This window comes from Lepisosteus oculatus, chromosome 28, assembly GCF_040954835.1.
Source record: "Lepisosteus oculatus isolate fLepOcu1 chromosome 28, fLepOcu1.hap2, whole genome shotgun sequence".
In the NCBI taxonomy this organism is placed as follows: Eukaryota; Metazoa; Chordata; class Actinopteri; order Semionotiformes; family Lepisosteidae; genus Lepisosteus; species Lepisosteus oculatus.
This window is the reverse complement of record NC_090723.1, coordinates 4,512,585-4,538,080: the sequence shown is the minus strand read 5'-3', so window position 1 is coordinate 4,538,080 and position 25,496 is coordinate 4,512,585. Positions and strand designations below refer to the sequence as shown.

The 25,496-nt window shown below is 41.9% G+C and overlaps 2 protein-coding genes and 1 long non-coding RNA gene across 6 annotated transcripts in view; 2 read left to right on the top strand and 1 right to left on the bottom strand.

The window, feature by feature from the left end:
• Window positions 1-333: 333 nt before the first annotated feature.
• LOC138225506 (uncharacterized) lies at window positions 334-3,690 on the top strand. Of its 2 annotated transcripts, XR_011183945.1 has the most exons (4): window positions 334-480; window positions 1,462-1,836; window positions 2,410-2,573; window positions 2,975-3,690. It is a non-coding gene; the product is annotated as an uncharacterized lncRNA (long non-coding RNA). The 2 variants fall into 2 exon arrangements; XR_011183944.1 differs by having other exon boundaries at window positions 1,462-2,573.
• A 1,189-nt stretch (window positions 3,691-4,879) lies between these two features.
• LOC102693519 (C-C chemokine receptor type 7) lies at window positions 4,880-12,561 on the bottom strand. 3 transcript variants are annotated; one of them, XM_015361910.2, is made up of 3 exons: window positions 12,419-12,561; window positions 8,183-8,199; window positions 4,880-7,372 (listed from the first exon to the last, which is right to left on the bottom strand). In XM_015361910.2, the coding sequence occupies exons 2-3, from the start codon at window positions 8,194-8,196 to the stop codon at window positions 6,283-6,285; spliced, it is 1,104 nt and encodes a 367-aa protein (XP_015217396.1). In that variant the 5' UTR covers window positions 8,197-8,199; window positions 12,419-12,561; the 3' UTR covers window positions 4,880-6,282. The 3 variants fall into 3 exon arrangements, with proteins under 3 accessions (XP_015217396.1, XP_015217395.1, XP_006638263.1); XM_015361909.2 differs by having other exon boundaries at window positions 8,183-8,196; XM_006638200.3 differs by lacking the exon at window positions 8,183-8,199.
• A 5,976-nt stretch (window positions 12,562-18,537) lies between these two features.
• Window positions 18,538-25,496, top strand: part of cntnap1 (contactin associated protein 1) — a 38,874-nt gene continuing 31,915 nt past the window's right edge. The window contains exon 1 of the mRNA XM_015361906.2: window positions 18,538-19,328. Within this exon, the coding sequence (XP_015217392.1) occupies window positions 19,265-19,328 (64 nt within the window). The 5' untranslated portion in view covers window positions 18,538-19,264. The remainder of the gene's footprint in view (window positions 19,329-25,496) is intronic.

Below are 25,496 nucleotides of genomic sequence, written 5' to 3'. Positions count from 1 at the left end.
ACTGTACTGTAGGGGAGATAGGAAATAACTTCATTAGTTAGAAGCCATAGCAGAGCTGGTTCAAGTGTACTGAGATAATGATTTATTGCACTATGAATGTCAACAAACCTGGGAAATCAGTTACATGAGCATATAACATCTGCTCAAACACTTGACATTGGTAAACCTGTAAGATGTTTTGATGTAACAGTTTATTTCTCACTGTATATTGGTAAAAGCACTAGTCTCTGGGTGATATTGCATTAAGATTACACAGAGAACAAATGCAAATTAAAGGAAAGGAATGCTGATGAAAAATGAAATCAACATTCTTCTGCACAAGTCTCTGTTTGTGTTACGCAGAGCTTTTTTTTTCTGCTGACAGCAGGCCGTGGGAAAGAGTCTTGCTGTGTAATAGCAGCTGTCTCTAAGATACCAGATGAACAAACACAGCCACCAGGGAGCTGGGATGGAGACAGACGTACAGAGGCTGGCTGATAGGTGAGTTTGTAGCTGGGTCCAGACAAGTCGAAGTTTGTATTCACTTCCAGGTAAACTATACACCGACATCAGGCGTGGGGTCCTTCAAGACAGGGGGACCAGCTTCGTCCACCATAGCAGCACAAAGACAAGCACAGAGCAGAGCAGGCACAAACATCTTCACACACGTTCGTTGCTACTGTATGCTCCAGTACTTTGGGAGTGGGGGGTTTATGCATCAATATTGGAAAGCTCCATAGCTGAGGTATCAATGGAAATACTAGCCATCCGTATTATTCTGTGTGCAAAACTAGCTTTCCTACCCCTTCTGCTTTCAGATTTTGTACTAAAGAGATTCAGAAATCGTAATATGGAAACATGAGAAAAATATGGGAGATTATTGTTTTTTTAAACCACACTTATTTGCTTATTGGACAGGGAAACCTAATTTAATTTTACAACAACAACAACAACAATAACAATATTAATAATAGTAATATTCATGGACACTCCACTCAAAGCAGTTTACAGGTAATGGGACTCCCTTCCACCACCAATGTGTAGCCCCACCTGGAGGATGGGACAGCAGCCAAAGTGTATAGATGGGGATTATTAGGGGGCTATGATTGGTAAAGGTCGGGGGATAGTGGGGTAACACCCCTAGCATTTTCGAGAAACACCCTGACACCTTTCATGAACACGGAGAGTCAGGACCTCGGTTTTACGTCTCATCTGAGGGACAGTGCCTTTTTTAAGTTTATGAAAACGATTGTCCATCGTACCAGACATTGCATTGGCAATGGATTCCCTGCGTGCTGCATGCAGTGCAGAGGAGAAATCCTCACCTGTCATTAACTGCGCTTTGTCAGTGAAGTGTGTCATACTACCACCTTCCTCTTTCGGTGCTCGGTATGTGCTGTGTTTGCTGTTACATGGGTGAGAAAGTCCAGATGACATGACACGCAGTTCACCATATAACTGCAGCTATCTTCCTCCTCTCAGGCCTCCTGTGACAATCAAAAACACATGAATGAAACAGGTGAAGGTGAAGAGACTTGCGATTTTTACCTTCACGGCTTGGTCTTTGGTTCCTTTCGGAAAGGGTCTCTGGGCGATTGAAGGAAACAGGTTTCACGAAGGCTGGATAGAAACGTCTTGATGGGGATGAAGAGGAGAGGAGCCTGTCAGGGCAGGTCAGCGGTCGTCTGGATGACCCTGGGAAAGTCCGATTTGCTCGCTCCTGCTCCGTAATCACTCCAGACCCCTATGGAAAAGCGCCTGACCCGTGTTGGTTCAGGGGGGGCGGAGGGAACGTGATTCCTGTGGAAAACAAAAAAATCCCCTACGGCGATTTTTCGTGCGCACAGCTATTCACAGGTGACTGCTGCCGATTCTTTATCTCACCGTGTTTACAGTTAGACCAGCTCTTGTCCTAGTCAAGGCATAGTTTGTCTCTTGTGAAAAATGTGCTGGTAAGAAACAAATCAGAGCCTATTATTCTTATGGTTTTGCTCAGCCGGTGCTAGTATACTGTAAGCACAGCGAGCGTCACCAGGGTTTGTGTACAGGGAAACCCTCTGTTCAGTTCAAAAGTTGATTCAACAGCTCAGGGTTTTGGTGGTGTAACATTTACACCCCTGCCAAAGAGATAATGTGGTGAGGCTTTATTTGAAAGCAGTCTTATCTGCTTAACAACATAGCCTCATAGCCCCCACATACAGTGCTGTAATAACATTCATCATCTTTTAAAGGTGTAGACACAGTGGCACAGTGGTTAGCATTGCTGTCTTGCAGCTCTGGAGCCCTGGCATCAAATCTGGACCTGGGGTACTATCTAGGTGGAGTCTGCATGTTCCTGTGAGTGTCCAAAGACATGCTGGTAGGTTTATTGGCTTCTGGGAAATCCAGTCCTGGTGTGAATGTGCCTGTGTCTGTGTGTCTGCCCTACAGTGGCCTGGCATCCCATCCAGGGTGTATCCTGCCTTATGCCTGTTGCTTGCCAGGATTGGCTCCAGCTCCCCAGTGATCCTGATTTGGGAGAAGCAGTAAGAAAATGGACAGATGAATCTTTTAAAGGCATTTTGAAGGAGGACATAACAGTTTATACATTAATAGTAAGTAAAATACTAACTCATGTTTCTTATCCTAATTCTGATTGCAGCTTGGACTGTAACACATGCTGTGAAGTCTGCTGTGGCAAACATTCTGCATTATTACTACCTATGTAGTAAATGTTTTGAGTTTTGAGTTTTGAGTTTTGAGTTTTGAGTTTTGAGTTTTGAGTTTTGGAACAGTTTTATCACAGTGTCAGACGTAGCCTCTGAAAGGTGTTATGCCAGTTAGGGCCTGACAGGGCATGAGAAACAAAACTGGCCATAAAATGAAATTACTGCTGTGTTTGAGTCTGCCGCCATCTACTCTTGGGCTTTTGTCGCAGTTGGATTCCCTCTGTGCGTACAGCCTTGTGCAGAGCTCCTGTACATGTTTCTCCCTCAGCTGTCCTGCTTACTCGCAGAAACTGCTCCTAGATGTATCTGGCGGGGCTTCGCCGGCTGCCAGCTCGGGGGCGGTGTGTCGTTGTGAAAGTCCTGCTTTCTCTAAAGGCCGGAACCATCACTCCCCCCTCCTCGTTCTGCTCTTCCGGAGTTGGCCCACGTCTGTGGCTTCGTCCTCTGCAAGAGGAAATGAGAAAGCGTGACGAAGACCAGCTATAGACCGGAGCCTAAGAATAAAGGAAATAGGGAGTTACACCTGATGAAGGGGCCACAGGCTGTTGAGAAGGGTCAAGACGTCCTCCACAGAACCAGGCCGTCTCAAACTGGGTTGTCAAGGCACGCTTGGCTTGACCTTCACTCCACAGGGCTCTGCATGACTGGGCGCCTCAGGACCAGTTCCTGCTCCTCACCTCACAACCTCTGTTCGTCCGCCAAGCTCGTTAACATACTATGGATGTCAGGGCCTTTTCCTGCTGTGCTCCTAGGCTCTGGAAGTCTATCCCCAAGGAAATTAGAGAAGCATTCAAATCCAGACTCATAACCGCCTTCTTCAGAAAGGGTTTTACGTACAGGAATTGGTGTCTGTGTCTGGTCCTAAATAGCTAATCCCTTGTGTTTCCTGCTCATTTTGTTATCTCCTGTCTTCGTTGATGTTTTTTTTTTACTTTGCTGTAAAGTGGTTTGAGAAGATACTTTTAATGGCGCTATAGAAAATAAAGTTTCTTCCTCTCCTTATTGTTATTGTTGTTGTTATTATTGTAGGTAGGGTTGCTGACTGCCTTAGTTTGGCTTGAACTGTCTCTTCATTTACTGCAAGTGACAAACAGGAGTGATAAGGCTGGTCTTCTACTTTTGTTGTCACGAGATGACAACTCAGCAGAAGGCTGGTGAATGGCAACAAAAGTCATCCAATCAGTAAGACAGTGTGTGCTCAAACAGCCAATAGCAACAGCACAGTATTCCTTTTATTTCGCACAAAGGTGCATTGTGAATTTTGCCTTGCTTTCTCTGAACAGTAGAATGTGGTTTATCTATTTTCTACTTAATATACTATTTAGAACTTGCCTAATAGCTGTTTGTGTTAAACCAGGAATTTAATATCACAAATATGTCATATTAATATTAACAGTAGTATTAAAATATTGAGAAGATAATATTAAAAAGAAGAAGTTTGCGGAGTCTAACTGGATTGCGGTGAAGTCTGCTGAGGCGAACGTGAAAGAAAATTAAGGCACAAGTGCCACCTCGTGGCCAACTGTGATATTGCATGACTAAACAAGCATTGTAAGAGTTATCATTCATTGCTATTTGTGAACCATCTACTTGTTGCCATTCCAGACTTAATATCACCTTGCCTTGGAGACTGTGCACGCAGGATTAAGTTTCAACTCTTAATGACCTTATCAATTCATAGATACATTTGAAAGTAATTGCTTGGTCCAGTACTGTACAGGGTCGCAGTGAGATACACTTGGCTGAGGGGTGACCTCCTGGCCAGAGGACAAGGAGGCTGGGACCCCCTGCAGACTGAGGAGTGAGCAAGGGGCAGCTGGGGTGGGAGGGAGAGAAGGGGATTATGCGCAATGTTTATAATCTTCAAGTGAGGAAATGACATCGGGAGTGATTACTAACTAGGACAGGAGGGGCCAGTTAAACTTGGTTGCTGTCATCCCTCCCGATCTTTTCATTTAACCTACTAGGGAATCAACCCACATGTCATGTTTTTGCCAGGTCTGTGCAAGGAAACCGGTGCAATGAGAGAAAACCCATGCAGAACATGCACACTGCCCACCGAAGTCCAGAATCAATCCCCAAGGCCAGAGAATTGTGAGGCAGAAGCACTATCCAACACACCACTGTTGTGCCATAAGCAACTCACAATTGGTTTATGAGTAATTAATATTTATAATATACAGTATCAGACATTAACCAGTTCAGCTTCTCCACACAGTCCAGAAATGGCTTAAAAAGCCAGCATTACTCTCTGCTACATAATTTTGCTCTTAATTTAATCATTTAAATGTTCTGCATAATTTTGGGGCACGAAAAGGTGGCACATTTTAAGTTACTTAAAACATAGCAGTTAAATTTAAGACCCATTGCTGTTTAAGTGCTGAAACCAAATAATACCTCTAGTCAATGGAATTCTCAATTAAGGGGTCAACAGCCTAAAACGTATCCATTCGATTGAAAACCAGCGTCCGAAAATCAAACGTTATTGTGGGAAGATGGAGACACCAGGACCAGGACAGGAAAGCTCTTAGGTTTTCTTAAAGAGGTTATCTTTAAGGTTATCTTAAAGCATGCAGCACAGGATGTTTTGCATGCCTGTTACATAACATAAAATGAAGACAGAAGAAATCTGCTCTGTATTTCTTAAATATAAAGCCAGCTGGCTTTTCAAATACTAGGTATCAATCACATTGTTTTTGTGTGGAATTGACTGGAATTGTATCTGAAGGATAGCTATTATAATGGACTTTACCCAGAGGTTCCTTTTAAAACTGTTGTCATTTACTGCAATCTATTCTTAGACAATAAAGAATACAGTACATTTTTAGCAACACAAAAACAGACCTAATGTTTTGTTTTATTTACACTTCAATTATACATGAGTTTTTCATTTTCAAACTTGTGGAACTAAGCACATGAACCTTTCCGCCTTTCTAATGTAGATTTTTTTTACATAACTAATTCAAACAAGAACAAATAAAATATGAATACCTATAAAATGTACAAAATTCTAATGGCATTGCAGTGTTACGCCACAATTATCCTTGAGAAAATATTTACAGCACAACAGATTTAGTTTTTCTGCAAACATGCCGAAAATGAGCTAAACAATGTCTTTTGAACCGTAAATGAAACTGGCAGTGCGACACTACCAGTGTGATCAGCGTCAGCATCAGAATCCTTATGACAATGGTGAAAGCATTTGTTTTACTCCAGAAAGACTGTTTGCCACCAAGACATTGTTGGTTTGATCATGCTGAAAAAGACTGAAATGGAAGACAGGGACTCAGGGAATGTATATGTACAAAAACAACTAGGTTTTCATATTTTTTTCTGAAGAATGAGTTCTCTGCAGACTGTCTGGTGGTTGGGGTTGGGTTTTTGTCTGCTTTCTGTCTTAGAACACGGAAGAAGTGTCGGCAATGGTTGTCAAAATGAAGGCGAAAGACGAACTCAAAAACAACTCGGGTTTAATGTTCAGTAACATTTCTCCCAAAAGCAACATTTCTCCAAAGAAGGAGTCTATTCTCGGCCGTCGGTCTGTGGGGTGGGTGGAGGGGGTGGGGGGGGTTTGGGGGTTCGTCTGCCTTGTGTCTCAGAACATGGAAGAGGTGTCGGTGTTGGCGGCCGAGCCGGAGGCGAACGACAGGCGCTTGGAGCTGCCGGCGCGGGCCGTGACGTAGCAGGAGTACCGGGCCCGGCTGATACAGCGCAGGTCCCGCAGGAGCAGCAGCACGTCGTTCCGGAAGCGGACGCCCACGAAGGCGTACAGCAGGGGGTTGAGGCAGCAGCGGATGAACGCCAGGCTGCCGGTCACGTACTCCGCCACCAGGGTGTTGTGCCAGTCGGAGCAGCTGGTTCCCAGCAAACCGGCCGTCTTGAGGAACAGCACCACGCTGTAGGGCAGCTGGAAGACGACAAAAACCAGCACCAGGGCCAGAATGACGCGCAGGGCCTTGTGCTTCTCCAACCTGCGGCCCTTGAGCAGGGTGCGGATGATGACGGAGTAGCAGAAGAGCATGACGAAGAAGGGCACGCAGAAGCCCACCGTGATCTGGGCCAGCCGGGTCCACGCTTTGATGGACGGGCTCTCCTCTGTCAGGAGGGTCTCACAGAGCAGATCTCCGTCCCTGGCTTCAACGGTGGTGAAGATGATTTCTGGAAGACTCAGGAGTATGGAAGCCACCCAGACCAGGACGGTGCACCGCTTGCTGTAGACGACGGTCTTATTCCGCAGCTTGTGGGCCATGGTGGCCATGACGATGACCACGTAGCGGTCAATGCTGATGCAGGCCAGGAACAGGAAGCCGCTGTAGAAGTTGATGGCGTAGAGGCTGCAGGTGATCTTGCACAGGGGCATGCCAAAGACCCAGGAGCCCAGCACCATGTAGGTGGCCTTGAAGGGGATGGTGAGCAACAGGAACAAGTCGGCCATGGCCAGGTTGAGCAGGAACACGTCGGTCATGGACCTGAGCTTGAGGCGGCGGTAGAGGATGTACGTGGTGAGGACCAAGGAGTTGCCCAGAATCCCGATGAAGAAGATGAGGGCGAAGATGCAGGACTGGAAGATCTTGATGAAGCTGTGGGTGCTGCCAATGTCACAGAGCTCCGGGATTTCTGAATAGTTGGAAGTGTTGTAGTCATAATCCTGCGTGGAGGTGCTGTAGTCATCCACCGTCGTCATCCTAGAAGGGATGGATGGGGGGGAGCTTTTACAGAGAGATCATGGTCACAAAGGCACCCTCCTTTCCAATAAAGCAGGAGTCTTACACCCCCTTCCTGGAGTGTAAATAACTCACATTTTTTTCTCCTTGTAATTAACGTTTTATTTTTAGAAGTTTGCAGTTTTTGCTTACAACGATGCTGCAAAACGCGAAAAACGAATTAAATTAAAAATAGGCTGCAACCAAAGCAACAGGTAAGCCCAGTTAAGCTCAGCTGATGGTTTACCGTTTCAGCATCTTCTACCTCTTGTTTCAATCAGGACTCTGTATCTGGTTCTTAACAGGTCATTGCTTCACATCACATCAACACAAGGAAAGATATAGTTATTTTTCCCTTTGATGTACTGTAGGACAGGCTGATAATTTCAGCCTTTCCCAGGCCTGCTCTGCAGCCTTTGAATTGAACAGGAATTCTGGTGAGGGCCTGGCTTAGCTAGGCACAGCTTGGGTGCCAGTGTGAAAAGTGCATCTAAACCAGTCCCCAATTTAATTGTACGTTAAACAATTCAGTTTTAAGATGAAGAAAACATATAGTCTCTACACATTTTGCGCCCCAGGTGTGGAACTGAACCCAGGGCCCCACCAGGCAGTAATGTGAACCCCTGCACCACCATGCCACCCAGAAGTTTGAAATAAGTTACCGTATTACTCATCTGTCATGGTTAAATTCTCAGTCGTGTGAAAGCTACACCACTCTACCGAAGGGCTGTTTCATGCCATTTTCACATGACCTCCAACCGTATGAGGTAAACATAGGCACTGTTTACTCACCTGGTCCCTAACATCTACTTCCAGGTTTTTCATTATCATCCATCATACCAGAGCACATGAAAAGAAAGGAATATTTATTTAGCTCACTCCTAATTACTGCTATTATTTTTAGCTGTTATTCTTAATTGGGGATTGGATGCTGTCTTTTGCTCTTGTACTTATGTGTTAATAATTTCTTATGTATGACCACTTGTTGTGACTCCACAATGAGCCTCATTGTTAGGTTCATCTTTCAGTCCATTCCGCCATTTTGTGTTGGGTCGCAGAGCCTGGCTCCCTATTGGTTCAAATGGATTCCTACTTGTCCATCAGAGGGAGTGGGCGGAGCCTAGGGTATTTAACCTGTTACTCATGGTGAGCAGCTAGCTTTGTGTATTCCTGGTTGTAAAAAAAAAAAAAAGCTATCCTTGACTGTGTGATGTTCCACAGCTTGGTTTCCCTGAAAAGCCTGATTCAGAACTTTCAGTGGTGAGTTCCCTGAATAGCTACATTTTTGTGCGACTTATTTGTTGTTGTTTTTTTAATGTTTTCTGCCCTGGAGCACACATAAAAATGGACACTTGTTTTGCTCTTCATTTTGGTTTCCTGTGGAGATTTTTTTTTGCTACCGTGATTGCCTCTTAATTTACAACAAGGCGGTTCTGTCACAGCTACACTCAATAATCTTTCAGGTATCTCTTCAGCTACAGGTCACATAGTTTGGATTGTGTGATATAGTTGAACATTTGAAGACTGCATGAAATATTTTTTTAAGCAGAAAGTTGTCAGTGCATCAAAACCCTAAAGCTTTCTGGAGGTTTCGTTGTACAGTCAAAACATTGCTCTCAGTGTCATACTGATTTTTCACAATCTTTATTATTCACACTGAATGATGGTACTGTATCTTAAATTAAATAATCTCAGCGTTGTTAGATTCCAGGTCAGCAGCTTTTGAAGATTTAATGTCTCTTTTTTAGTTTAGTAGGAAAAACAGTCTATTTTTGCTCCGAACTGCAAAAATATGTTTTGAAAGTTTTAAGAGTGAAATAAAAAATAAAAAAAACTAAAAATATGTACTGTACATATCTATTGGGCACATATATTTTTGTCCTCAAGGCTCTAAATAATGAACAGCTCTTCTATTTGTCAGTGATTTCAAACACTTCACAAACAACATTTTCAAATGCAGCAGAAACAATGACATCAACATATTGTGACCGACTTGTGTCTGAAATGCTGTGTGACTCATGGTTATCACAAAGTTGATTATTTTCATTTCTTGCCAGGGTCAGGAGAAAATGAAGAAAGAACAAAGGTTTTCTTCACACATAACTCTCATGGTAAGGTCAAAGGTGAAGTCTCACTTACAGTGCTTGCCAGATTTCTGAGAATTCTCAGAAATGGGAAAAAAATAAATCCGGTGTTGAAGAAAGTGTTTATTGTGGGACTATCAGAGTAAGGTTACAGTTATAGGGAGAGAACTAATTTAACTCGTGAAATAATGTAAAAACAATTACAAAAAAGTACAAGTTTAGTTTCTGAATTTAGAAATCTAATTACACCATAAGTAATTAGGACTCTGGCCTCTACCATTACAAGCCAAATGTCCATGGGTTACAGTATATACAATTTTGGAACAATATTCTGTAGCCTAGTTAATAAAATCTGTAATGTTACCAGTCCCTCTATTTTCTAACTTTTTCCTCCAATTCAGGGTTGCAGGGGCGCTGGAGCCTATCCCAGCAAGCAACAGGGATACAGGAAGGCAGGATACACTCCGAGTTGGAAAGCAGTCCATCACAGAGCAGACACAAAAACACACACACACACTCACACCAGGGCTGATTCACCTACCAGCATGTCCTTGGACTGTGGCAGGAAACTACTGTAGAGCACCCAGAAACAACCCACACTAACATAGGGAGAACATGCAAACTCCACACAGACAGCACCCCAGGACTTGAACCCTGGACCCCCACACTGCAAAACAGCAATTCTAATCACTGCACAACCAAGCCAGTCTAATATTACTCACTGGCCAATAAATCTTGTATATTTTCATGTTAACCAAGTCATAGATCATTTATAATTTCAAGTAATAGACTATTAATGACCTATGAAGGCTGTTGATGGAGGTATGTACTATTTCAATACACAAAGATGTATTAATTAAGTTTTTTTTAGCTGAAAACTCATTTTTACACTGTATGGGTACTGTATATATAGATATATTCTTCAGCATTTCGAGATTTTTTTTAAACCAGGGATTTTCTGAGGTAACTTCAGGGCATCCAACGTGGGAAGAAAAAGACACTTCAATCGAGAGTTTTTGACTAAGCCTTAACCACAGGCAAGTCAAAACTCAACTTAAGTTGCGTGACAAAGTCTGTTGGTCGTTGGGTGAGTTAAATCTGACTAGGGTTTGTGAAGCAATCCGTGCTTTGTGCTTGTTATTAGTAATGTTGAAAGATTTCTCTGCTTATGTAGAGTGATTATCTAAAGTGATTTGTACCATTATCACAAACCACGGCACTGTGAGAAATGTGCCTCATCTGGGCAGCTCGTTCCTGGGAACTCTTGAACATTTTGTAGATGCAGTTTGAAAAGCAGAACTGAAAGACACTGCGAAGGTAAGAACTACATTCTGTATTTTTATAGTCTTTATAGATTATATACATAAAACAAGGCTTCAAGAATCTGTGCATTCCGTTATAGAATATAAACTTAGTTTTATTTCTGTATTTTTTGGTTTTGTTTAATTAAATGTACATCAGGAATAAAAATTATCATTTGGCAAAGTTATTATGGTACAAAAAATGTTCGTACCCTGGTCAGCACAGACAGCCAGAAAAATAGTTGCATGTTTTTTTGGGAGGGGGAAAAGAATTGGTACTCCAATTGGTAAAAGAATTGGTAACTTTCAAGGACATGACACTAATTTCCTGAATTCTTCTTAGAATGGTGGAGTTAACAGTTATACTATTTTACAGTCACAGGAAAAATCTATGTATAGATATTAGGGTGACCTTTCAATAACGGTTTGGAAAAAGTACATCACATACTTCAATTTATATATAGATTCACTTTCATTCTTGACAAATATTTTTGCCTTGTGTATAATTTTTCTAATGCGTATGGCAGAATTTGTCCAGATTCAAGAACGCCGTTGCATACTGTTATTTCTGTAAGACAAAACTAAAATGGCCCTAGGCTAAAAAAATATCAGCTCTTCCTTTTGAGCAACAAGGTTAATTTATTGCTTAAGAAATAAGTAGCCTATTTTTCTCTTTTAATGAATCAAATATTATGTAAAAGCACACACAAAAAAACAATTAATTGGATGTGCAGTCAGCTCTGGTTTTTTTCTAACAGAGTGGTAAAAAATGTTGATGTATGCCCTCATATGTTACCCATAACTCAGATCTGTACGACATATTCAGTACCTCTAACAGTTGTTAAAAACTATTCTGACCAAGGAAAGTATGCACGTTTGTACTTCAAACTGTTAGTAAGCGATTTCTCTTGTTTATCTCGTAACTACAAAAAACGGAAATAGACATTTCTTCCTGATAGTTCTTTAAACTTTTATTATTATTTTTTTTTTTTTATTTATTATTATTAGTGTTGTTGTTGTAAAACATTTGTCCTGTTGATTCTGTTCAGTGGTTTGAAATGATTACAGTTTTTTTAAACCATTTTATTTAAAATTCAAGCACATTTAAGAACACAAAATGAAGGCCTAAAGTCACAATTCGAACTTTAAGTTTTTACACAGTGAAGGTGCATCACACAAAACAGTTTTTTACCAATCACTGTTTTTTACTAATTACCTATGTTCACCCTGACCAAATAAATACTTTTTAGGTATGCATTATTCATTTAAAAAAACAAGACTTCCGCACAGTTAATGTAAAATATTAAACATACCTCAGCGTTTAACATCTTATTACTTAACAATCTTGTATGTTTGTATACAAATAAAGATTCTTCTTGCTAAAACGTATCTACAATGTGTTGCATAAAAAAAACGGTTCAAGCAGATGAGTTTATGCTAAAATCAGGACACACATACTGTACAGTCCTGTACAGTATCATGCATTTTTCAAAGAAATCATGCCTTGTTTTGATAAAGAGTTGTTCTTACTATTGATTGCTCATGTGAAGACAAAAGCCTGTTGTTCCTTTTTTCAAAAGCCTCATTTTTTAATCTCAGACATTTTATTTGACATTGTCCCGACAGAGAAGCATTCGTCTTACCTGTGGAGCAGAGGCAGATCTCCAGAGATACTGGAGCGCAGCTCTTTGGTTCCTGTTTGCTGTGTGGTAGTCAGTCTCTCTCACTCTCTTCGTGGTTGTCAACAAGTTATTTGATTGTAGCAACTAAGTCAGAGACATCTGACTTTATTTGAGCCTATCCCTTGCGAGAATATTTTTATATTGCCCTTCTTCTGCACCATGAAATACTATTTAAAAAGTGGCAATGCAGCAGAAATAACACAAACCACAGAAGCGTTCGCCAACACGAAATTGATGAGCTAGTCTGCTGTAAAATTGTAGGATCTGTGCAAGTAAAAGACAATGCTAAGATGTCTCCCCAATTTAAACACAAATTCAGGTATGAAAGTATGATTATTGAAATAATAATACTCTTTAATTTTTACATTTTACATCTGTTCACCGGTGAACAGATACATGATTTTTGTAAGAAATGCATTGCACAACAGCATCGATTTTATTTACTACCAGTCAAGCAGGTAAAAAGCATTATGGTTACTTTTGAGGAAACCCTGGACAGTTTCTGAAGAAGCAAGACACTGCACACGTGGGTTGATAACCAATAATGTAACAAATTACAGGCCTTTAGAATTCAAAGTTCTTGCGTTATCTATGTTTGTGTTGCAATAAAAATAAACTCTTGTTTCCTGTCATCTTGTTTGCTTTTTTTGAAGGTAAGAAATCTGTGGATGGTTCCATCTGAAACCAATATTTAGTTAACAACCGAATACCCTCGGCAGTCACAAAACACTGATTTGTTACTTTATAGTGTTTTTTATTTCCAAACTCTTTTGGCTTCTACTCAGTTGAACTCGAGATGGATTTTTATGCTTTTGGGGCGGTGCGGTGTCTCTGTGGCTACAGGTCTGCGTCTGTGGCTGAAAAGTTGCTGCTCATCCAGCAGAGGAATTGTACTCCGTTGGGCCCCAGAGCAAGGCCCTTAACCCCAGCTGCTCCAGGGGCACCGTATAAATGTCTGACCCTGCGCTCTGACCCCAACCTTCTCTCCCCTTCTGTGTGTCTGATCGAGAGCAAGTTGGGGTATGTGAAAAGACAAATTCCTAATGCAAGAAATTGTATTTGGCCAATTAGCTGATCTTATCTTAATTTGCATTGGATCACTAGGTTAAAAAATTAATTAAAACTGATCTTCAGTGTCTTGAAATACCAGAAACCTTAAGATGGAAATTTGCATGCAAGTTCGATTTTGATAACAATGTCATGAACTTCTATCATGATCTGGTCAAGCTAAGCAAGGCTGGGCCTGGACAGTACTGGAATGGGAATCTTGTAAGGAAACCCAGTGTTTTTGGTGTTGATAGACCTTAGTAGGTGGTGCTCTATATTCTATGGATCAAAATTTCCAAACTGGTCACAGAGAACACTATACTGTAGGATGTGCCCAGCCTTTGAAATGTCAGGACTTCGGTTTAACTACTTGGTCATTTAAGATTCCTTATAAGAACAGATGTCATAATCCTGCTGCCTTTGTCTGAAATCTGCCCTTGTGCTTGATTTGGCCTCCCTAAACTGATCTTTAGTTCAATTGCTGATATAATTTCTCAGTTCTTGACCTGACCAGCTGTGCACTGGGGAGCTGGTGCAGCAATGGGCTGCCACACGTCACCCAAATGGGGGCTGCTCTTCACCAGGGGATGACGTTGGTCCCCCTCCTATACAGCATCTGAAGTGCTTTGGGGTGATCCTTCAAGGATGAAAAGGGCCGTGTCAATGGTTGGATTTACACGATAACGTGCTTTGAGCTCCTTAGCCCATCCTGAAGCCTTCGGGGAAGGGGGTAGGGAGGAGACAAAGAAAGCCACAGATCTGCACTCTTAGATGTGGAGGGGGTTCAGAAGTTCAATGGGCGGGTAGACTTTTCAGAAGAAGAAAAAACACGAACTAGCGCAGAACACAGCTGGTTCGGTCAAGGTTGTTTTGGTGAGCGTTGCCCTATGGTTTTGGGTGTTGCCCAAACAGTTCTTCTAATCTCTGAAGGCCTGAGGGCTCTGCTTAAGGGCAATGGAAGGCACAAACCTGTCATAACCTGAGTATAACCTTTAGTTTGTGCTGCTGGGAAATTGTACTGCCTAACAAACAACCCTTGTGAATACAATAGAGATTTGCAAATAAGGGCCCTGAGAAACTCACATATTCATGCTGGTTTGTTCTTAAAGCTTTGAAACTAACAATGATTTCTCAACCATTTAGAACTCCTGAATATGAGCCAGTTGACTCACCACCTCTCTCATCTGTGACCTTTCTTGGGTTCTGACTGTCTTGGTGGATGGAGATCGGCGCCTACATCTTGGTAATTGTCATCTGGCGTTAGACACTTTGAGAAGTTCCCACGCAGGAGGGCTGGCGCTGCCTGGTGACATCTCTCTCATGGCTGATAAGGACAAGGTGCCAGGCAAAGTAGCAAGCCGATGACCCAGTGCCCAGTTCATGCTCGCTCACACCCATCTTTGCATCTTGCTAGCTCTCCAGTCCTGTTTATCTGCTAATGAAAAAGCACAGGTTTGAACTGGCAAGGGCAGTACCATAGGACTCATTGTACAGTACAGTAATGAGGAACTGCCAATCAGTTCCTCATAACTGTTATATTGCTTTGTTTCATAACTGCTGTTATAGCAGTCTCCTATCAGTGGATGAATATTACATTAGTGCATCAAATTCCTTTTGAATAATTAAACCAGTGTCTGTTTCCCATTCTGTAAGTATTTAGTTGGTATCCAGGACAAGGTTGCATTAGAGTCATGTTGGGTAATTTGTGCTTCACAAGCACGTTCCACACTCATCGCTATTCATCCAGTTGCATTTGCTGTTTCCTTATAGTGACCGTTTTGAGAATTTGAGGCCTTGTAAACGTGCGCTGCAGAGTGATTTATCTGGGGCAAGATGGGCGAGTCTTCACTAGCTGCAGCTCTGAAGTGAGCTGAAGTGATTTTTTTTCTATTTACTGTGGCTGGCTGTAGGACTGAAACTCCCCGTCTGAATCATTAACCTGTGGTTAGGAAGATAGAGGCCTTGTACCCGTTAACCACAAGCTTGTTTATGATGAGAATGAGGAAAGCAAAAGAAATAAAAAAGAAGTGTTTTCTTTTTAATCAGAGTCTCGTGGTCTTGGTTTACAGAAGGCTGCTAAAAGACAGACATGAACAAAAATCTCATGTGTTTGTGAGCTGAAAATGAAGGTGCTTTCGCCTGGCTTAATTGCCATTTTAGGTTTTCTGTATAAAACATTGCGTTATAGCTTTGTGGATACCTGTAACAAGATGCACAGTTACCCTGCTGAGGCCAGGTCCTTGAGTTCTATAAAAAAAACAGCTGAATAAGATCCTTGAACCGATAAACTACTAACAATCAATTCAGAAAGGTGGATAAAACACTTTCTCTCATTTGAAAAAATATCAGATGTCCTTATAGCTTTGTCTAGTACACACAGTATCTTGAAATCTGTTTTATCACTATAACCGCTGTGTGCAACACTGCTATCACACAAAGGGGTGCTGTTTCCAAATATAATCACGTAATGATTGTGAAGACTTTATCTTGAATTGTATAGGCTCTGGCTCCCTGGTGATCCATGAATACGAAAAAGCAGTTAGAAAAAGAATGGATGTCTTGAATTGTAAATTGTTCCAAAAAGCAGGTACAGAAATCTGAAAACCTTCCTTTTTCTAACCACTTTATCCAATACAAGGTTGCGGGCGAGTCAGAGCCTATCCCAGCAAGCAATAGGCTCAACGCAGGTCCACTCTGGATAGAGTCCATCACAGACATGGACCCACTCACTCAATCTTTCCCAGAAGCTAATGAATCTGCCAATATGTTTTTGGACTGTGGGAGGAGACCCACATGAGCACAGGATGGACATACAAACCCCACACAGATAGGCAACCCAAATCTGGAATTGAACCCTGGGCCCCAGCACTGGACCACTGTACCACCAAGAAACACCATTCTAAATCCAAACTCCATTATAAATACTGCACCTGCTCTTTGCATGACGTACTTGGTGTGGTGGCTCTGTGGCTAAGGTTCTGTGGCTGGAAGGTTGCTGGTTCGTATCTCGCGGCCAGCAGGGTAATCCTACTCTGTTGGGCCCCTGAGCAAGGCCCTTAACCCCAGCTACTCCAGTGGTGTCGTGTAAATGGCTGACCCTGCGCTCTGACCACAAGCTTGTCTGTGTGGCTAATGTAGAGCAAGTTGGCGTATGTGAAAAGACAAATTCCTAATACAAGAGATTGTGTATGGCCAATAAAGTGATTTTATCTTACTTGTTTGCTTGGGCGCACTATCAATTAGAATGCTGCCGAGAATTCTAAAAATATTTTTTCTTTGTACTTGTTTAGAAATCACAGAATGAAGAGCACAACGTGCATATTGTTCTGTTTTCACAGATCATGAATAAATAGGTTTGTCCTTCATTCTACAGGACTCCCTACTTTGCCCCCTCATAAGCATGTTAGCAAATGCAACATTTGGTGGGTCTTTTTCGGCTCAGAAATAAAAATAAATCTCATGCAAATCCAGTACACGCTGTGCAGCGGCGACAGAGCTGCACTGTTCCATAAACCCATATCTTAATCCCAAAGCCTTTCCAGTTTGCCCCGCCTGTCATAAATCCATCCCAAATGCACAGCTGGCTCTGCAAGCCTTTACCCTGGTGAAGATAAAAAACAAACCAGCAAAGTGCCATCAAGCTCACTGCTCCTGACAGCTCTGCCGTTTGCAGAACTGAAACCACAGGTTAGGAAGTACTGTCACCTGATGCTCTTGTCACTCGTGCAGAGGAGAGGCGTGGAGTTCAGGAGACATCGGTATCTTACTGTGATCCCCAGTAAGCAGCTGACTCAGTGGATCATGGGAAAGTTTCGCCTTGCACAATGCACTACATCACCGTGCAGCTGGTGACAGCACAGAAAAGTCCATTTACACCAAGCCACTCCTATTTTCTCACTTTCAAAATACCACCTGCAAATAGAATTCAGTTTTTTTGAAAGAAATCCTCATTACCTTATTATGTGTAGCCATTGAAAGTCAGACTCGTAAGAACAAGAGAAAGGTTTCAGACAACAGGAGGTTATTTAGCCCATCCAGTCTGCTCTGTACTTAATAGTTTAGTGATCCACTCCTTCATTTTGATAATATGTATACCAAATACCATGAGTTTTGTACATTGCTGTTACAATAACAGAAGTAAAGTGTCTCATTCAGATTTGCCAGAGAAATGCCCTTACACTTGCATAACCCTAAAGTTTCATTTATTACTTTATTTTTCCAGGTGTGTCAATAATGAACTTTTCCATAGAAGATCTGGATAGTACCTATTTATGCAGTTGGGCATTTATTGGAGCAATTTGAGTGACATACCTTGGTCAAAGGCGCAACCAGAGCCCCTCACCACTACTCTATACTGCTTGATGTGTTCGACGCGGAAACCTCTCACATGGAAAGGCGTGGAGAATCCAGGGTTAAATACATACATTTCTCAGTTTCATGTTCCTATTAGTGCAGCAAAAGTGTGTGTGTGTGTGTGTGTGTGTGTGTGGGGGGGGCTAATGCTGATCCTGGACAGCCACATTGTAGCTGGTTAAAATTTAGCTATAATCCGTTTAGTCAGTTCATGGGTCCAAATCAATCAGGAGTGACAACCTGTGGGCCTTGTGAGCTCCAAGGATGTTGGGAGATTCATTCCAAAGCGCTAAACTACATAACTGGTCAAATAACCTGCTCATGAACTCATGAACCCTCTGGTTAGCAGGGCTAAAGAACAGGTTGATAGACACCAGCTGTCAGCATACAGTATACAGTACAAACTATAGTTGACTGTACACAGCCACATGGCACTGTTTAACATGACTGTTTCTGTTCTGTCCAAGCAGCACAGGGTTAACAAACCCATGTAATTTAACATCAGTGATGATATTTGCTATAGTAGTAGTACTAATGTATTTGGTTTGATTCAATGCAATTTACATTTGCGTCCATTTATGCAAGTCTTATTTATGCAGGTGTTTCACAGGAGCAATTCAGGGAGGATGGGATTTGAACCCACAACCTTCCACTAACAAGTCCAGAACTGTGATCGCTGCTCCACACCGAGTCTGTGTGTGGAACGGAAGGGCCAGGAGGAGGCTGGGGATCTGGTGAAGAGCTGAGTGCCAGATGGAGCTCAGCGGGGCCGGTGACAGCCCGTCATGGCTGGGGAGAGGATGATCTGATTCCACTTTGGTTAAGTGCGGTGCGTAACTCAAGAACCCGGAAAGCAAACACTGGAAATGAGACTCTGGCCCTTGGACGTCAGGACCAGCTTTTGTGAAATTTGGAAAATGCATTAGTGCACAGGAAGTGTCCATTTCATGGTTAAGGGGGGAGACGGGGGGAGGACGGAATTTAATAGGTCATTCCATCACGCTTCTTATTGAGCAGAAGCATTAAAATTAACGCCACTTTTTTATTCTTTCAGAGGGATAGGATAATAAATAAATTCAGATGCGACCCGCACATGCTATTTTAAAGCATCTTGACTTATAGTGTCCTGAAGCATTCAGACGCGGAAAACAAGCTATAGTTGGAAGGATTTATCCACTCGGACGGTGCGCGCACCCGTGTGGAGCGCCGCAGCAGTAATAGATGCGCGCCCCCGCTTCCAGCTGGGACAAGCCGTGTGGTCGGGAAGCAGAGTTGTGCCAGAGCGTGCTAAAGTTGGGGAAAAGGGGGGGAAGAGGATGCTGTGGTGGTCGGCGGACAGGAGAAAATATTAGCAGAGGATTTTGTTTACGGCTTAGAAACAAGAGGAACACCAGCCTTCCATAAAGGATGAATGGCAAAATACTGAGCTCAAGCCTTTTAATTTTACTAGGTTTACAGCACTTCTCGGCACGTAAGTCACATTTTGTGTTATTTCTCTGATGCGGAGTGTTTTTGTACCAAACGCTGTGGGAAAATAGCATTACAGTGTCAATTACTAGGGACGGCCGCTTAAAAAAAAATCAGGTAGGATATCCCCGCACTGCAACATGAGGTGCGTGCCATACAGAGGAAAAAAAAATGTGGCAACGTGTTAATAAAATGTTGCATTTTCGAAATAACTCCACGCTAACATGTAACAGTTTCCTGGTCTTTTCATTCAGATGATTGTATCCCGCTATGCAGGACGCCAAGAGCGGCAAGAGTGCGGTCCGGTAGATGATGCACGGTGTTAGCAGTCAGCGAGGTACTTCCCTGCTTCTGCATTGCAGTGCTACAGTAACTCGTGCCTCCTCGGAGTTTCTGCATGGAGGAGGTGTCACTGAACGGCCTGTGTGGAGATCTGCCCGCAGCGCCCTGCGCTTTCGGGTCCAGGACAGGGCGGGTGAGCGGTGTCGGAAAAGCTGTGCGAATCTCCGCAGACAGCCGGGCGGAGGCGTGAGCCAGGGTGCCGAAAAGGGAGCTGCCTAGCTCCTGCTTACTGCTGTTCTCACCTGGCCTGCAGGGAGGAGTGCTTCTCCCGTGTTCCTCAGCCGTGTCAGAAGCCGCTGTGCACAGTATATTTAAAGACAACCGGTCTGACACTGACTGTAAGACCAATTCTTTTTTTTTTTACTGTCTGTATCTTCATTCTGCTGATCGCGTTAGAAGGTAGATTAATGGCTTAAATACGGGCATGTTTCCTTGTGGAATTTAAGGTAATCTAAATGATTAAGGAGGAAGGGAAAATGCAGGAGGGATACTTTTATTTGAGGTCTTGCCTGAACTCGGCGTGTCTGCCGATTTGTTCAGAGATCGGATGAATCATCCCCCACGAAAACAGCCGAAGGATGCCCTAAAGGCTTTCTACACCGGGTTGGGACATTTTGTTTTTTCAGAAACCGTTAAGTGATATTTGTAAAGGAGACATCCCGTATTGTGGTGCGCTTATACGGTGCCTTGCAATGTGTATTAATTCATTCTTTTCCAAGGGTGTGATACCAGTACTGTAGACTGCAGTGGTTATTGGGTTCTCCACTGATAGTCACCAGCCTTTAGAGCAATTGATGTCATCGCATTCAGATGGGTGGAGCTCAGAGTGAATTTAAACAGCATTTGAACAATTTCCAGAAGTAAAAAGCATGTATGCTGTATATAAAACACGTCAATAATAGCAACAATACTACTAAGACTACTACTAATAATTCCATATAATTCTATATAAAAATGGGAATTTATATCAGGTAATAAGTAATAGAACCTGAAATTAGTTCATACATATGGAAACAGTAATTGGTGCTCCAACCTGTTCACTCCGTTAAGGAGATACATTTCCATGTCAGTAGCTTCTCCTGTGAGCAACATGCTCTGCAAACAAGAAGAAGAGGAAGAAGACATTATGATTTGCTTATTAAATGTGAGGTAAAATAGAAAGTCAGACTGAAAAATAAGATGGAAAATGATGAAAACACCTTAGCGGTAAATTGTTAATCAAATCTGAATATATGCAATGACGAAAACCAGAAACTAATAAAAAATGATTTGGGCAGCTCACATGAGGAATTGTGCACAATAAGATGAGAGTAATAGAGCACGCTCAGCTGATCTGCAGTATATGCAGTAATTGTATGATATATTAATTAGAAAGGCATGAATGGCAACTACACAACTGAAATGTAGTTCCTCATGCTTGTTAAACTGCTGTAACGAGTTTTCTCTGATGAAGATCTGGTGCAAAGGAACAGGACTGGAAGGAGATAGCTGGGTATTAAGGCAAAATGCCGTAAATTCATTAGAAGCCTTCACTAGGTTAATGAACTCCTGGAAACAGGAACGTATTGCTCATTAGACAAGTATCCTGGCACAGGATTGTGAAACCGCTTCTGATTGCTCTTATTCAATCTATCTCACCGGAGTCTATCAGGAATGTTTTTTAATTGGGCTGGTAGCCCTGCCTACCTCTGATGCAATTTTTAGTTTAGAATATGGCACAGATATCAAACTAGTTTCATAAGTCGCTTATATTGAAGGGGTAGGAAAAATGCACATCTAGATACAGCAAGTCATGCTTTCAACCAGTGCGACAGAGTCATGAACTGCTTGCATTTGAGTATGTTTGATTTGGCTGATGCTTGAGCAAAACCCATCGTTTTGACCAAACTCAATGAGCAAAACTCATTCTGGTTTGGTTTTCAGATCCGTTCTTTAACTCGAGCACACTAATTAATTAGGTCAATTGATAGGAACCAAGCTGAAGAGGGGTGACCCAGACTGGCCCCATTAGGTAATGAAGAGTGTCTCTAGCGATAGAGGGTGGTCTTCTGACAGTTGTTTCTGCTGTCAAAGCATCAAGATTGATTTCTGCTCATTTTTGTTAAAATGGGTAACAGCGTAATGACAGAGGCGTGCAGCACAGAAGAAAGCTGACTCCAGCATTAATACCAGTCCAGCTGAGATTGCTATTAATCTAGCACAGCCATTTTGCTGAGACTTGTGATCCACATGGGCACTCAGGAGACTGAATTTTCACTCCAACATTTTCTCTACTCATGCAAGAGGAATACCTACAGTATAATACCTACATAAGAAGGTTTACAAATGACAGAAATCAATTCAGTCCCTATGGCCTGTTTGGTAGTTATTAATGAATAGATCCAAGGCTCTCAACCAGCTGTTTCCTGAAGGAAGTCAGGGTTGCAGCTTCAACACCATGGCTGGGTGGCATGTTCCAGACTCCCAGAACTCTTTGTACAGAGAAGGGCCTCCTGTTCTACGTTGTGCGTTTGTAACTGGGACTAATCCAAAAAGAAATTACCTTTCATTAGAGAGACACCTGGCAAGTGCTGGTCTTGCAATCGTTGTATAGGAGGGATCTGCTGCTACAGTTGCTCTACTGTACTTCAGTCAAATTGAACTCTTACATTTCCGCTGGGCTTAGATGTGTGAGTCATCATTCTAATGCATTACAGCAATGGCTCACTTTAAAACTGAATCAAAACCTGGCTGCAGAGGCATAAAAAAACACATACTGTATGTTCATGTGGCTATACAGTATGTGATATCCACTCCTTGTATATGTTGCATGGATTAGTCTACATTTCACATGCTTTTGCTGTGTAAATTCATGTAACTTTAATGCCATAATGTCTCCATTTTGACACTGATGAAATTTGTACCTATATTATTTGTGTTAGGGGCTCACAAAAGCAGTAAGTGCAGACTCTTCACACAGGGAGTCCTTGGGTTTCGTGGTTTACAGAGCCTTTTCCAGAGAAGATGAAACACAATGTTCTGGCACAGACTGCAGCCGGATTAAAGCAGAGTCTGAACTGAAATTCGCTGGGCGTAATGGTCAGGAGCTAAGCCCCTGCTACAATCCATTAATTTGCTATTCACTCTATCCTCTGTCTGGTCTGGAGTCTCTGGAAACGCTGAGATGGCTCATACTGTGTTCTAAATATTCAATAGTCTGGCAGCAGGATCTGTTACTCCAAGTTACTCTGCGTTCATGAAAATGGAGTTTTAAATGTCTGACATTCTGGGACAGACAAGGATATTTTCCACCTCTGATTAACTAAATGTGTTTGGTACACAAAACAATGTATTGCCTGTATTTATTTAATGTATTGAAGTATTTTTTTTCTCCTTGTGCAAATATGTATTTAAAAATATTGTTTTAGCATTTAGTCCCTACATAAACGCCTGCATTTTTAGTTTCCTATCATTTTGGGTGTTCCTGAAAGAATACTAATGATAATAGCAACCACAGTTGCTCAAAACACACTGTAAATACATCTGCATTGTTCTCTTTTATTGAATATTGTAATGGTGGTGTGAATCTTCCAGAATAGACACTGAGATGCATCATGTTATTGTAATGGAATATTCACATTACCTATTTCAGAATACTGATATTTCATATGTGCATCTTCATTTTCTTATTACTGTGACTGGAGATATCACGATACATCATGATAACTAACTCATTGTCATTTGTCATTTTAAAAGCATTATCTTTTACCTCTCATTATCTCTTCGCTGAAGATCTTTTTCATTTTTTGTCATATTGCTGTTTTGCAGTCTTTCTCTGTGCATAACGATGAGCGTTGTAAAGATCTGAGATTATTTTTGTGGCGGTAGGGGGCAGCGATCATTAATTAAGAATAAATCAGGAGCAAAGACGTGAGGCACGCTGTATTGCCTGGAGATAATATTAAATATTCTGAACACAAGTTGATTTTTACTTACAGTGGAAATGTCCTGGATTTTAATTCTTCGGGTCAATTGCAGGGAGATTAATGCTAGGGTTTATAGTAATCGTACCTCTATTCGTATTCTTTGTAATGCCCCAGAAAAGATGTGTCGCATTACTGACGTTGCAATTCGGTGCTGTCGCCTAAATCGTTGTGCTGGTCGTTTTGACTATCTTCTGTGGTATCGGTTCAAGCAGTGAGGTACAGTGCCTTCCTGTGTACCGAAGGGGCGGGTTAGTTACCAGAACACTATTATGCTGAAATCAATGCACTTTGAACAAAGTGAAGCCCGAGATTTGCTATTCTAGAGTAAGAATCATTGATTGGAAAAAAAGAGTGTTACTTGTGTGAAACACATGGAGATTCGGGTTGTCTTACATTCTGTGCTTTAGAAATATTTCTCATGGGAAAAAAAATGTTTAATGACATTACTATCGAATATCAACTTTGATGGTATAATCGAACTCTTTGTAAAAGTCCGCATTAAAAAAAAAACCTCTGCCGCAGAGATTTGTCCGTGTAATTAAACTACGTAACTTGGACTAATTAAACTAAATAACTCAAAATTCGTCTTCGATTAAAGAATGCAGACAGCAAGCATTCGAACTTTGAATTCTGGCGAACACAAAGGACGAAGAAAGAAGTGTTGATGAATCCCCCTGCAACAACTTTTGGCAGTAGGTCGGTGTTTAAATCTATATTTCTCTTATAACAGCGGGGATTTCCAACAGCCAGGAAAAGAGCATGGAGGACAGTAAGCGCTTTGATTGGCTGAGAGTGAGGCGACACTGTAAACCAATGAACAGGAAAGTGGATTTTAATTGGTTAATTCCCAACAATCCTTTTCCAAGCTGATTTTCCACTTTAATTATTGGATCACGCCTTGTAGTGTGCTGCGGGAACGTCGAGTTCATTCACGCTAAGGGCGTAAACACACGCTAAACGTGCTTTCACTACCTTCCAGTATCAGTTTAGTAAACGTAATAAGAATTGTAAGTATAACAACTTTTGCTTAACCCGCTTGGTTATGAGACGGCCGCCCGGTCATAGGACTTAACCAAGAAGTAGCTACAGTATAATGTTTAAATATTTTGAGCTTTTTTCCACCATTTCATTTTGCTAGAGTTTCACCATATAAAAACACAAAAAAGTGTCTATATTCTATATTTTACGGAGACTATAACTAAATGTAAAGCCAACCAATATATTTCTGTATATTGAGGGATGGGGGTTTCATCGGAATGGATATTCGTTAAGAGTTGGTTGTTTTATGTGACCACAGCTGATTCCTTATATGGATTGTGCAGGCAGATTCGTGGGCATGTACTGTATCTATGTGCATGTAAAGCAAGGATATGAAATACTGATTCTTGGTGTCTGTCTCAGCTTACCACCACGCTGTGAGCAAAACACTCGTTCCAGTCTGAATACAACCCAAAAATCTAAGAACATCTCACAAAGGAAACTTCTGTGCAGTTCAAAAGCATTTTTTTCCCCCACAGAAATGTCTGTGTGACGCCGTTTGCTCTCTCAGTGTGTGCCTGTTTGAACTGCAGCCACTGTGCACCACTGTGAAATAACTCTATTCTGATCCTCGGCTGAATAGACACTGATGTCAGAAAATTAAAATTAACGATGAATAAAAATACAGGAGCAGCTATAATTTGATAGAAACCAACTACAACACAATGTGATTAGTGTCTGTAAATCGAGGACATGGTGCTAATCTCTGCAGCGTGAGGCAGTGATGTGTCTGTCCTAGACCTCTACAGCCTTTACAGATTTTCTAGAAGGATTGGGAACATGATGATTTCCCAGCAATGTAAAGTGAAGGATTCAACGAGAGATGC